This window comes from Esox lucius, chromosome 19 (assembly GCF_011004845.1).
Source record: "Esox lucius isolate fEsoLuc1 chromosome 19, fEsoLuc1.pri, whole genome shotgun sequence".
Taxonomy (NCBI): domain Eukaryota; kingdom Metazoa; phylum Chordata; class Actinopteri; order Esociformes; family Esocidae; genus Esox; species Esox lucius.
This window is the reverse complement of record NC_047587.1, coordinates 17,896,481-17,910,591: the sequence shown is the minus strand read 5'-3', so window position 1 is coordinate 17,910,591 and position 14,111 is coordinate 17,896,481. Positions and strand designations below refer to the sequence as shown.

General features: G+C 41.4%; 2 protein-coding genes across 3 annotated transcripts in view; one reads left to right on the top strand and one right to left on the bottom strand.

The window, feature by feature from the left end:
• The window catches only part of banp (BTG3 associated nuclear protein), a 54,068-nt gene extending 53,774 nt beyond the window's left edge, over positions 1–294 (bottom strand). The window contains exon 1 of the mRNA XM_013138967.3: positions 18–294. The gene's annotated coding sequence lies outside the window, so the exon portion shown is untranslated. The remainder of the gene's footprint in view (positions 1–17) is intronic.
• Positions 295–7,230: 6,936 nt separating this feature from the next.
• Positions 7,231–14,111, top strand: part of ces2b (carboxylesterase 2b) — a 34,370-nt gene continuing 27,489 nt past the window's right edge. Inside the window, exon 1 of one of the 2 annotated variants that reach the window (XM_034288533.1) lies at positions 7,231–7,351. In XM_034288533.1, the coding sequence (XP_034144424.1) occupies positions 7,273–7,351 (79 nt within the window). In that variant the 5' untranslated portion in view covers positions 7,231–7,272. Of the gene's footprint in view, positions 7,354–14,111 lie in introns of both variants that reach the window. The other variant, XM_034288532.1, reaches the window with a different exon arrangement.

Genomic DNA, 14,111 nt, shown 5'->3' with positions numbered 1-14,111 from the left:
AGATTGGGTTATATTACCGTGTGAATGATGAATTCTCGTGTTGTTTGTAGGGATTTCGATAACGGCGTCCTTCCTCGCGAGAGAAAAAGCCTGAACTTCGCCTCCTCTCCTCCGATCGCCCACGGATTGCCGGCTTGTGCGATCTCAGTGGCTTCGATGATAGGGAGAGGTGGAGCCGACAATGTGATTGAAGCTGTGCTGGCTATGTGAAGTTTTACATACTTATTTGGCAAAGTTTGGATATTTGAGACGTGAAATCCCTCTTGTGAAAAATCAAGGGCATCCTGCACCCAAAAGGTTCACAACATAATGTTGACTTTGGGGAAAGGGTAACAACGTAGGCTACATGATGATGTCTTTGGGGAAATTGCATACACCTGAATCGGATTTTACCTGCAATAATCATTATGCTCATTTCTATATAAAATTATGTATATTTATACATAAATGATTAAGACTTAAAAAATTAAGAGTGGTTTTACTACTCACAGGTATGTGTTTGCATAAAATGAACAGTTTAGTTTTTTTCTATAAACTACTGACAACATTACTCCCAAATTCCAAATAAAAATAGTAATTTAGAGTATGTATTTGTAGAAAATAACTGGTCAAAATAACCAAAAAAAGGTGCATTGTTTTCAGACCTCAAATAATGCGAAGAAAACAAATTCATATTCATTTTCAAAAACAAAATACTAATGTTTTACCTTAGCAAGTGTTCAGAAATCAATATTTGGTGGAATAACCCTGATTTTTACCTGTTGGGTGACTTTATGCCACTCCTGGCACAAATATTCAAGTAGCTTGGCTTTGTTTGATGGATTGTGACCATCCATCTTCCTCTTGATCAAATTCAAATGGTGGTCCTCCATCCACAACCTGATTGACCTGGCTGTGTGGCATGGAACATTGTCCTGCTGGAAAAAAACTATTCTTAGAGTTGGGGAGCATTGTAAGAGCAGAAGGAAGCAAGTGTTCTTCCAGGATAACCTTGTACTTGGCTTGATTCATGCGTCTTTCACAAAGAATCTGCTTGATTCCAGCCTTGCTGAAGCATCCCCAGATCATCACCGATCCTCCACCAGATTTCACAGTGGGTGAGAAACACTGTGGCTTGTAGGCCTCTCCAGGTCCCTGTCTAACTATTAGATGACCAGGTGTTGGGCAGAGCTGAACATTTTACTCGTCAGAGGAGATTACTTTATTCCATTCCTCTACGGTCCAATCCTTATGGTCTTTTGCAAACTTCAGCCTGGCTCTTCTTTGCTTCTCATTGATGAAGGGCTTTTTCATCAGTTTCGAACCTTTCTCCCCATGCACTGCACCCCAGCTGCTGTATGCAATTATTTTTGGTCACTTGATGTCATCCTACAGTTGTTGAGTGACATTTGAATGAGTTGATGGTGATCTCTCTCAGTGGACTGTCGTTTTTGCCCTCCGCTAGTCTATAGCTTTGTTGTCCCCAATGTCTGTTGCTTGACCTTGTTCTTATGAACCGCTGTCTTTGACATTTTCAGGATGGAAACAAACTGATGCTCACTGTATCCCTCTGCCAGTAAAGCCAGAATTGAACCTTTATTTTCCTCACTCAAAGCTTTTCTTTTTCAACTGGAAATTAACAGACCCTGGAATTGAATGGCTGCCATACATGTAGAGATGCTGATTCAAGTCCCGGTCGCTCCGCCCTCCTGTCCAGTCCCGGCCCCAGCAGCGCCCTCCTCTCCTGTCCCGGCCACCTCCCCGGCCTGTCTCGGCCGCTACGCCTCCCCGGCCTGTCTCGGCCGCTACGCCTCCCCGGCTGCTCCGCCGTCCTCTCCAGTCACGGCGGCGCTCTCTCCTGCCTTGGGCGCTCCGCCTCACCGGCCTGTCCCGGCCGCTACGCCGCCCCGACCTGACCCTCTGCCGGCCCTCCGCCGGCTCCCGGCCCTCCGCCGGCTCCCGGCCCTCCGCCGGCTCCCAATACTCTGCCGGCTCCCGACCCTCTCCCAGCTCCCGAACCTCCGCCGGCCCTCCTGGCCCTCTGCCGGCCCTCCCGGCTCCTGACCCGTTGCCGGCTGTCCCTGCGCCTGACCCTCCTCTGCCTGCTCCGATTCCTGGTTCTCCGCGAGTCCCTGGTCGATGCGCCACGAGGGGGCTTCCACCTGATCCTGTCCCTGGTCCCTGTCCCGGGGCAGAGCCTCCGTCCTAACCTTTGTTTGTTTTGGTGCGTCCGGGTGTCCGTGCCTGAGGGGACTGTTCCGCTTCGTGTTTTCAGTTTGTCCCTGACTTGTCTTGTCCTTGTATGGTCTTTTCTGTTCTTGTTTCAGTTAATCAGTATATTCCTTTCACTGTGTTTAGCCCCCACCTGTTTCTGTTCTCCTCATTAGTCTGTGTATGTCCCAACAGGGACAGTTTCTCCCTGTCCCTGTTGGTCATTGTGCGTGTCTGCGTGTCATTTTTTATGTGTTCCTGAACTCCTGAACTCCTGAGTATCTCGTAGTGCCCAGCACTCCGTTTTGTTTACTTTGCTTTTGTGGTTATTAAAAAGAAACGCCTCAAAATTCTGCGCCTGCCTCCGTCTCCCTCCTTAAAGCATGACAGTCATTTGGCTTGATTAGCATACGAATCATCCTTATTAGCATGGACATTCTCCTCCGCAGCATCACCATCCAACCAGAGCATCAGTTCATCTACTGGGTCGTCATCAAACTATATATAAGTCTAAAAAATAATGAAGTACAGAATTTGTTTTAAATGGTTAATGAATTTGAAAAATACTAGAATGTGTTGTTGAAGGTCTCATCATACGGAAAAAAAAAAACATAGAAAAAGACGAAACCAAAATGAATAGGCTGTGAACGGCGTTTCTTTGCAGGTCTCTCCCGGGGCCTGTAGTGGGGCTATCCAGTTGATTTCAACATCAATGCATAGCTCTGGTCTCCTAGGTTACTGGCATATAAGATACATATTTTTTCTATAGGTGACATGAACAAGTTATCGAAAAATGGAGAGGAATTCTTAGAAAAAGATGAGGTCAGAAACGATATTGTTTTGTTTTGTGAATAATTATTTAGCCTAATGAGATATCTTGGGGGAAACGCCCCCTTTTCACACTCAATGTTTGGTCAGATTTTTACATGAACATATTGATTAGAGTCAGACAAATACATTAGGAAAAATATTATTGGGCAGAATGTTTCTATTTTATTGCAATTTAATCAAATGCCAAACTATGTAAATGGGGCATTTTACCCCACTATTTTTTTACTTTAATTAAGATTTATTCCATATTTAAAACATTCTATCAGTGTTATCTATACCATTGAAAATAGTTCAATCTTGATAGCAGTATTTAAGTGAGTTAACAAAACCAATTTTTTACCGTAAATTGCACATTCCAATTTCACAAGGCAAAAAGCTATGTGTAACATTTATTCAAATTTCAAATAACTTTTGATGACTATTTTTAACTATGTTTTGTTAACCGTGCAAAAGTATTAAGTTAAAAACATCAAAATAAATAATATTGAGCATAAATTGGAATTCAATATCAGTGCCAATTGATAGGCCTATTATATTAGAAGTTGTTGTTTGCTCAGTAAACTAGCTTTTGAACTAAAAACTACTTATATTAGGCTATATTCTGAACATTTGTTATTTTTCTGCAAATTTTTTGCTATAATTATGTTCAATTTTACCAATTTATTCTCGGGTTAAATCCCCTTGGGGCATTTTACCCCAAAAGAGTTTATGATTGCTATATAAAAGAATCATAGTTTTTTTGATGATACTATGTGAACAAGTGGATTACTAAGCCTAAGCCCTTCCTATTGACATATCAGATATCAGTTTAGAAGTATAACTTCATCACATCACATGACAATGTTTCCTAAATGATAAAAAATTTGATCAACTTATGTCAAAATAATTTTTGTGGAATTACTTGCCCAGTTGAGAAGATTCAACAACATTATCTAGATGAAAAAGAATAGTGGCAGCCAAGGAATGTGTGGAAATAAAATGTGTCTTCATTTGGAGGTTTGATGGAGAATTACGTTTAACCTCAAGCCACCCTACATTTGTAGAATTTTAATCTTCAGTAAAATAAGCAGAGAAAATTCAAAGAGAGATGATAGGATGTGTGTGCGATTTAGTTTCTCTTTCCCTCCTAAATTAATTTAGATTTACATTTTCGATTTACATTTGATGAATTAGCCTACACAATAAGCTGAATTTCCTGTTGAAAAACAGTCATGTGTGATAAGTAGTCTATATCTGTCACATCCTGATTGTGTTCACCTGTTGTCTTGTCTCACCCCCACCAGGTGTCTCCCATTCCCTTGTTATCCCTGCCTTGTTAACCTTTTTTCTCTGTTTGTTCCAGTTGCCAGTTCGTCTTGAGTGTTTACCAAGCGTTCCCACAGTAATCCCATTACCAGTTACTAGTTCTGTCCCTGCACTGTGCCTTGACCTCTGCCTGCCCCTGGTATTCAAGATCTCTCTGCCTACTACCTACCTGTGCCTTCACCGCCAGCCTGTGTACCGATCTCCTGCCTGCCCTTGACTCCTCTCTGCTGCCAGCCCGGCATCGACCCTGCCTTCTCCACTACTCTACTCTACTTCTCTGTAATTAACCATTGTTACTTGGAAACAGGCCACCTGTGTCCGTGTCTGCATCTGGGTCCACCTCTGAGTGTGAAGCCTGATAATATTGTTTGTATTATGTTTCAATAATAGCCTAATTATGTTTTTGAATGGTCATGGAAATCTTGTATTTCATTTGTAAGTTCATTCAAATTCAACTGAGGTCTGTTCATTCATCTGGGAGTATTGCACATTCATCCATTCAGTGAAAGGTGATTAGTGCCTGGGTACCATTTGGGTACCAACGCTAAATGGCTGTTGATGGATTAAGTCGGAAAATGGTGAAGAAAAACTGGTAAATATTCTCTGAACTTTCCGTTTGTCAGTTTAGAATTCCGACAATGGAACAATGTAATATATAGGAAAAATAATGGAAGGAGGAGGGTGTACCTTTTAAAAATGGCAGTTTTATTTTAATTTCAAACTCAAATGCCAATTGGTGTAGGCATGTGGCAGTTATAGTGTTAACTTGCTTGTGTGCTTCGGATTTGCATCCCCACTTCCGACAAACACGGTGGATGCACCAACCACCATAGACCTCTACCCTAAAATATTTGGAGGGAGCTATCCACCAAACAGTCACATACATGATGACTTTTAATATAGAACTGAAAGTAAAAAGAAAAACTGAACTTTTATGATTAATGACAGTGGTATGAAAACCAAACAATGACTGTCAACAAACACTAGGGAAAGAAGAGCTTAAATAGGGACAGTAATGAGGAACACAGGTGGGGGCAATAAAGAAAAATAGGTGTCCATCCTCCCAATGAGGGAGAGAGGGCATTGGATTCCATTGGCACGGCAAGCCTGCAGTACCAGGACAAGACGGGATTACTTGCTACCTAACCCAGGTGAGTCTCAAATTCAACATACAAGCAGATCAACTTTTAGCATTTTCTGATACAAAGGAAGATTGATGCTTACTTCGATGATGGCAAATCTTTGAGGCCACAAGACATCCCAAAAACATCACTTTAACTTTGAATCATGAATTTGGGAGCACCTGTCAAGATTTGTCAAGACTCCTGGAAGAATGCTCTATGGACTGATAAGTAAAAGGTAAGGTCTGTTTGGACAACTGTTATGCCTGCAAAAACCTGACACAATTTTGATATGATTCAGATATAATTACAGTAATTCCATTGCTTTGTCCAAATGCCCGTGGCTAAAAGCTCTATAAATACAGTGGATATAAAAAGCATAGCATGGTATAGGTTGTTGAAACAAAATGCTAAATTAATGAAATGTTTGAAGACAGTTGTATACATACAGCCTACCCTGCTAATACTGAACCTGTACTCAAATCCCTTTAATTATTTTATAATTACAGTGAGCAGACAAACCAGGCAATTATTTACCTTTGATGTGTGTGTGACCTTACTGTAAGTAACTGGTTTATAAGAACCTATTTGAAACATTTATTTAAAAAGTTGTTTAAACATTTGTGAATACCTTGGTTAATAACATTTAAAAACGTTGTGTTTGCATGTGTGTGGTTTTCAATCATTTAAAAAGGAGCTTCTGTTGAATTTGGAACACACACCTAAGTCTTATTCCCTTCTACCCTAAATCGTCTCGCTTCAAATGATGTTGAAATCATAAATGCTTCATATTGTCTTAATAAGCACTACATACATGTATTACAAGGCATTTATAATTGTACGACATGCTTCATAAATACTTCATTAACACAGCATATCTGTGTAATATAAATACCAATGTGACATAACCCACTATTTCAAATATTTCATGCTCTTTCACCGTTTCACTAGCTGGATACATACAGGCAACTTTACTGTATGCAAGGATGTTTTGTACAGAACATTCCGTGTAGGCTATACTTTTGCGGTTATCCCGCAACAGTAATTTTTTTTTATGGAGTAACCTTGTATGCTAGTCTGTGTCATACTAACAATATATAGTGCCTTCAAAAACTTTTCGAACCCTTTCAAATACTTCAGATTTTTAGAAATTGCCAATTTATTGAAAATTTAGAACAGCAATATATATATGGCCATTGGGTTCTGGGTCACTTCCCTGTCAACACTTTGTCATGGATACCTGTTTTCGTTAATGATCGCATTTACCATATTTAAGTTCCTGCTGCCCCATTGTATCCTGTCAGTCTTTGTATTGGTTTGACCCTATGTAACGTTGTTCTGTCTTTTGCTTTTTTTTCTTGACCCATTGCATAGTTTGGTTGGTCATTCAGCTCAACGAAGAGTCTTGATGGCTTCAAACTTCTTTAATTTCATAACGGTGGAGGCCATTGGGCTCCTGGGAACATCACCTTTTTTAATCTTTCCTAGATACAACATTTTATCTCTGAGATCTACGGAGAGTTCCTTGGACTTCAAGGCTTGGTTTTTGCTCCCACATTATCTATGAAGTATAGTGTGATCTTTGTGATGAGAGTTTGCCTTTCAAAATCATGTCCAATTAAAGCAATAGTCTATAGGTGGACTTTAATCATGTTCTAAAGACAGGGAACTGTAGAGTGCGCTGTCAGTTCACTCATTATTCACAATTGCATAACCTCAAAGTAAATGAATAACGCGTACCCTCCTTATCAGGTACAACCAATAAAGTTTGGAGTTGGATAACTAGGTGTGTCGCTGAGCCTTCAAAGCATTACATGGGGCAGTCATGAAGGGAGCTGCACGTCTGCTAAGATTCTCTCTGTCATTGGGTTCATTGTTTCTGTATACTTTGGCCGAATCCAATGGTAAGTAGACTGGATTATGCATGTAATTTGATAATATTGTCAATGTTAAACAAAACAGGTTTGAATCGATAGCTTGATTATCAAGCTACCTGAAATCTTGGACAGACCAAATGTACATAAATGGCAAATCGTTATTCTACCCTAAACAGGCAAACGAATCATTCTTTTTTGACTTAGTTACCCTGCTCGTTACCCGTTCTCGGATAGGGAAACAGACAGATTTCCACATGTGTAGTTTCTGGTTCTCTACTGCGAAATCGGCAAACGAGCATAGTAAACGTAGACGGGGAAAGGGGAGGGGCTGTGGAACAGGTTGCGGTCATTTTATTTACATCAAGCGTGGTAATGTTTTATCTACTATTCCCGTGAGTCTCATCTCGTAATGCCCCTTGGAGCGTGTCGTGCGCTAGACTCAGGTGTAAGAGGCTGGGTAGCTAGCTACCTAGTGTACATTGTGTTTATTTCATTGAATTATACTAGATCCTTGTCTCTTGACAACTTGATCCAAAATCGAGGTTAACTGGGCCTGCACAGCGTTTTTATACATGCCTCAGGGCTTGATAGATTGTTAATCGATCAGTAGACCTGTATTCATTATGTTCCGCCACTCATTTATTCAGGTTTTTCCTTTAATTTGTCACCTGTCTGTATGTTTACTTATTTATTAAACAAAATGTAATGCATTTATTCTTTCCACAAGCAAAACATACATACAATATTTTTAAATGAACTTTATGTATTCTTTACAGTGAATTCACAAGTTAAAGTAGAGAATTTTATTTTCAAACGTTAACATTTTTCAGATGTATCAAACCCTTTCAGGGACCATATGCTTCACAATTTTGTTGTTGCCCTGAACAGGCACTCCCAAATTCATAATCAAGGGCTTAATAATCAGCTGACATCACTCAGACCAGGTTCCCTAAAGAAAAGGAAGGGTTGAATAGTTGAACTTTGTAGTCAAATCAGACCCTTGTTCAAACTCTTCATAGTGATATTAGAAACTATCCACATGATTCACTAGCAAAAATATTTTCCAAATAGAAATATAAATACAAAGAAATATAAATGCAAAATGTCAAGAGTTGGTAACATGTTTATAATTTTATATCAATGTCCAGAACTGTCCTACAAAAACAAAGTGCATCTCTATAAAATTGTGTGCACATTTGTTTACATCCCTGTAAGGAAGCATGTATTTTGTTTTTCAAACAATAAATGTTTGTTTATTCTTATTCACTTTATTAAAAGAAAAGTTGAAGACATGAAAATAATTGTCAAAAACATGGATAAATAAAGTCTAGACATATATTTCACAGCATTGTACCTACTTAATCCTGTAATGCGACAGAACCATTGTGCTGGGTGCGTATATAGACTATGGTCGCTTCATGAGTTTTAACTGATGTACATGATTTTGATAGAGGTATGATGAGCACTGGGACTAAGACATAAAATAATCACATACAAATGTGTATAATATCATAACATTTCTGAATGACACCTAATAAGACTATCTCCAGTCTTGAATAGATGGTTTGAATAATTATGAATGGTCAGTCAGTTACCAGTTTCTTACAGTTTTACTTGAAAATAATCAATTACTGTTAGTTTCAGCAGTCTTGCATGGGCATGTGAAACCTGGGGAATTGTTGATATGGAAATCATAACACTGTGGGTTTAATTCAATGGTTGACGTTGTCCTCTAAACAAGCAGAAATAGTTAAAACAGCAGTGAGACTGTCAATGCTTTGGGACTTCACTTGTACTTCTCAGTGGATTATGTGCATCTGAGCGGGGTAAAATATAACTGTTGTCCAGACAGAAATTGAATTATGCTGCTTGAATAGATTACATTCAGCTTTGTTATTGAACAAGTACAGTACAACGAAATTTAGTTAGCATCTAACCCAGGGGTGTCAAACCGGTTCCACGTAGGGCCGAGTGTCTGCAGGTTTTTGGTTTTTCCTTTAAATTGGTTCCCAGTTCAGACCTAAACAACCAGGTGAGGTAGAAACTAACCAATTAGTGACCTAATTAATCAATCAAGTACAAGGTGAGAGCGAAAACCTGCAGACACTCTGCCCTCTGCGGAAACAGTTTGACAACTATTCAAATAAACTGATACTTAGATAACCAGTACATCTGCATATTATCGACAAAAACTCTAAATCCAATCCTAATCAGTTATCACTTTATTAAAAGGAAAATGGATGCATGTTGAAGGTTATATTGTCACGAGGATTGGATGCATGTTGAAGGTTATATAGCCACGACCCCGCTCTTATAAAAACTACAAAGGAAAACAAACCTGTGAAGTGTGAAAGATGACGTGAGTGGAGAAGCCACTGGATGAGGGAAAAACGTGTTGAGGGGTGAACCTAATCAAAACACATAACCAAATCATAAAATAGTGTGGGGGGGAGAGAGAGCCAGGACTGGAAACCAGGAACATTCATCTTCTAGTTGGTCCCAAACCCAGGTGCAAACTGTCCCTAATCTGCAAATAAAAGCACAAACACAGAGAAGGAGACAGATCGAGGGAGAGGGTGTAATAGTATGACCACACATCATAGTGGTTATTATGTTCGGTCAGTTACCAAAAGGTTACTTGCCTCAACTGATCCTAGAAGTCGTTCATGATAAGATCATCTGTTAAATGACTAATGTGATAGTGCAGATCTGGGTAGTGTTGAAGTCAACACTTCCCCGAGTTGGTTTGTTGGAAAGGAGAATAAAACATCAGGAGTCAGGTCAATTATCGTATCGTATATCCATTTATTACAGAAGCTTCCGGAGACATGTGTCGCCGCACAATGTCCAAGGATCAACGGTCAAAACAACATTATTTATACTTCAACTACGCCCAAAAGATAGAGGCGTTAAGTTAGCAAAGCAAGTGTGCCATTGGTCCAATTCCTATTCTATACCTTATAAGGATAAATGCAAACATCTTCTTGCCCCCTTGTGGTTTCTGTCTTGTCTGTCAGATTATGTGTGTGTGTGTCTTTAACCTGTGTCCTGTCTCTCAAAAGACAGACATGCTAAATCTTTCTCTCCCCGGCAACCGCTTGAACAGGGTTTCCTGTTCTCCTACTTGCACCTTCAGTTTTAGCTCATACAAACACTTAATATTTTGCTTCATTGCTTACAACAGTTCACTAACTTATACAATCAATATATCTACAATTCCCCCTTTTGATCTCTCCCCAGAGAGATCACCCCTATTCGCCAAGCTCCAGTTCTCCCGGGTCATGCTGCTCCAGTAGAGGCATCAGCATCCCTGGTGGCGGTCCTGGAGCCTTCTCAATGGCTGTAGAGATCACTCTCATGGCAAGCACTCTTATGCATGGGATACAACAACACCCACAAGTAACCATTATAGCACCAAATGTAGCAAGCGATAAAAGAACAGACATTATCAAACCTTTCCACTGGCCGAACATCGAGGTCAGCCATTCCTCCAGCGGATTATCTATCCCAGAATGCTCGTGCATAGTTCGCGAGAGAGTCCTAAGGCCCTGCAGCGCCTTAGCAACCGACCCGTCCGGAGCTGTATTGTTAGGAATGAAAGTACAACACATGTCCCCAAACATCGCACAAACCCTGCCCTTCTCTGCCAATAACATATCGAGGGCTATGCGATTTTGCACCGCCATCAACGAGGTGGGGCCAAACTGTTCTGACAGGCCCTCAACCGCATCACTGGTCAAATTAGAGAGACGTAAGACATTATAATGTACATAGTTAATGCGGTCTACATTCTTGTTTGGAGTGAGGGGGAACAAAGCGGACAGAATAAGAATATTTTCAAATCCTGCCGCAACTTGGTCTGGGAGTTTGAATTCTTTGGGGACCCCTCTAGGGACCCCTATCGCATCTATATAGGTTGGGGAGTCCACAGTGAGGTCGAATGTATCCCTTGAGCAACGGCCTATTACATGTCTACGCCGGCGCCGGGTAAGAGCGTCGCTCCTTTTTGCCTGGAGTGATTTAACTCGGTCACCTATCAGCAAGGGTGCTGCTAACCGTACCATCGCACATACCCCCTGGGTGCCTTTTGGGATTCTTACCAAGCCACGGCCCTCAGGGCCGTGGCTATACGCCCGACCACCTGACTGAAAGTGGTGTCGTCAGGGCTCCGCCTAGTGGCGGCCCCTTTTTCTATCTCAGTCATAGCCTGGGCGGACATGGCTCGGGCGGCTACTGCCCTCCAGTCCCCCAGTGCCAACATTTGACCAGCTGTAAGTTTATCAAATTGTGCCAACCATAGTCCACCTCCCTCTCCCATCGGGGGTAATTTATCTACGAGCGCTTGTACGTCTCCCAGCCCCAGTGCTTTATACCGCGGTTCGCCGTCTCCCACTCTAAAGAGAGGCAGCTGAAACCCAGCACAACTAGCTTCCCCTGCTTGTGACCGCGTATACATTTTATTTTTAGTCCTTTGAATCGATTCTACTGTGTCATGGTGTAGTTTTTGTTCTGGTGGGGGCGAACACGGCAAAGGGTCTACATCTACGTCTCCCTTGCCCCAATCTCCACAGTTTGATTCGGTGTCTGAGTCAGTCCATCTCCCTACTGCTTTCCCCGTGAGTAACACCCGTCCTCTATGTGAATTTCCTTTTTTCTGCTTATTTTTTGTCTTTCTCAGTGTGTCACTATCGTCCGACCCCGACCTTGTGTCCTCACCTAACCTGCCTTTAGCACTGCCTGACCTTTTCTTCCTAATTATTTTAAAACCTCATCCTGTTTATTCTCTCCTAGTTTCTTCCCCTTCTCACTTCTCTCCTCATTTCTCCCGTACTCTCTCTCTGCCCTTGCCTTAAACGGTTTCACTTCCCCCTCAGTGTCTGTCTCGCTCTCTGACTCTGCCTTCCTACTCAACTTTCTCTTATCTTGCTTTCCTGTGAACTGAGGTACGGGCTCGCTGTCCCCTGGGCGTAAACACAATGTCCCTTCTTCTAACCGTAACACTGGATACAGTGGTGCGGGCGGTGCACTAGGCGACACCGGGTCATCTTCATATGCTGGGGGTTCTGTCTCTCCTCCCTTTTTCTCCTCCTTAATTTTCTGCTCCTTCTTCTCTTTGTTCAAATGTTCTACACCCTGACACCACACTGCTAATGTACACCATTCTTTTCTGTGCTTTTCCCATTCCTTCTCCTGATCTCTATATCTCTTTCTCTTGACCAAATTTGCTGTTTCTTTTTTGTCCCTAACTCTATCTTGATTTTTGCCACAATCCTTCTCTTTATTCCCCAAAATAACATGTAATGGTCTCCTTTCCTCCATCCTTAATCCTGCCTCACTCACCACTTGTCGCAATTTCTCTTCTATCTCTTCCTTTTCTTTCTGAATTGGGTCCATCCTGCCTACAACTGTCATTACATTTGCCACCTGTATCCCCAATTGTTTCCACTTTCCTGTACCTGGACCCCACCCATCGTCATCTACTTCTCTCTCATACTCCCCGTCCATCTCCTTACTAGTGTTTATCTATGTGTGAGATCTTAACTCACACGTTATATTCGAGGTGCCCCTAAGTCCTCGGGCCTTTCACCCGACTGATTGTCAAGTCTCCTGCTTACAATCTCCACCGTCCCCGTCGGGAAGTGGGGGGGGGTAGTCAACCCCGGAACAATAACCAATTACCTCGCCCTCCTGAATTTACACCAGTCCCACGTTCTTCCCAGGTTCACAATTTAGTTCACAGCCAATATGCGGAGTTAGATATAACAAGTTCTGCTTACCTTTTTTGTGATGTACCGGTACTGGAACCTGTGAGTCCCGTAGAGGTCAACTGGACCAAGTCGAATTCCTTCTCCTTAATCCATCCCGGACCCCAAAATTGTTGAAGTATATCACTTCCCTGAGTTGGTTTGATGGATAGGAGAATAACACACAGGAGTCAGGTCAATTATCGTATCGTATATTTAGTTTCTTACAAAAGCTTTTGGAGACAGAGTGTCGCCGCACAATGTCTAAGGATCAACAGTCAAAACAGCATTATTTATACTTCAAATACGCCCAAAAGATAGAGGCGTTAAGTTAGCAAAGCAAGTGTGCCATTGGTCCAATTTATGTTCTATACCTTGTAAGTATAAATGCAAGCATCCTCTTGCCCTTTGTGGTTTCTGTCTTGTCTGTCAGACTATGTGTGTGTGTCTTTAACCTGTTTCCTGTTTCTAAAAAGACAGACATGCTAAATCTTTCTCTCCCGGGCAACAGCTTGAACAGGATTTCCTGTTCTCCTACTTGCACCTTCAGTTTTAGCTCATGTTACAAACACTTAATATTTTGCTTCATTGCTTACAACAGTTCACTAACTTATACACTCAATATATCTACAAGTGCTGCCCTGCATGAAACATTAATGAACGCACCCCGTTCCAATTTCCCAGCTTACGTTTACTGTGCTCGTTTTCCATTTTCCGAGTAAAGAACGGGGAACGACACATGCGGAAATCTGTCAGTGTTTCCTTAACCGAAAACGAATAACGTGCAGGTTAAGTAAAAAAATTATAATTATTTTGCCTGTTTAGGGTAGAATAACGATTGGTCACTCCATGGACCGAAAACGAAGTCCCGCGTGACAGAGTCACCATGTCACACAGGGTTTGGTTTGAATTACAATTATGTCAAGGACAAGTCATATTCTATGTTCCCAATGTATGTGATGGCAACACCTGTGGACTAGGTTACACGTGATGTCGACTTGTGTGAAACTTGCCATAAAACATTTGCCTGAATGGAATTGATT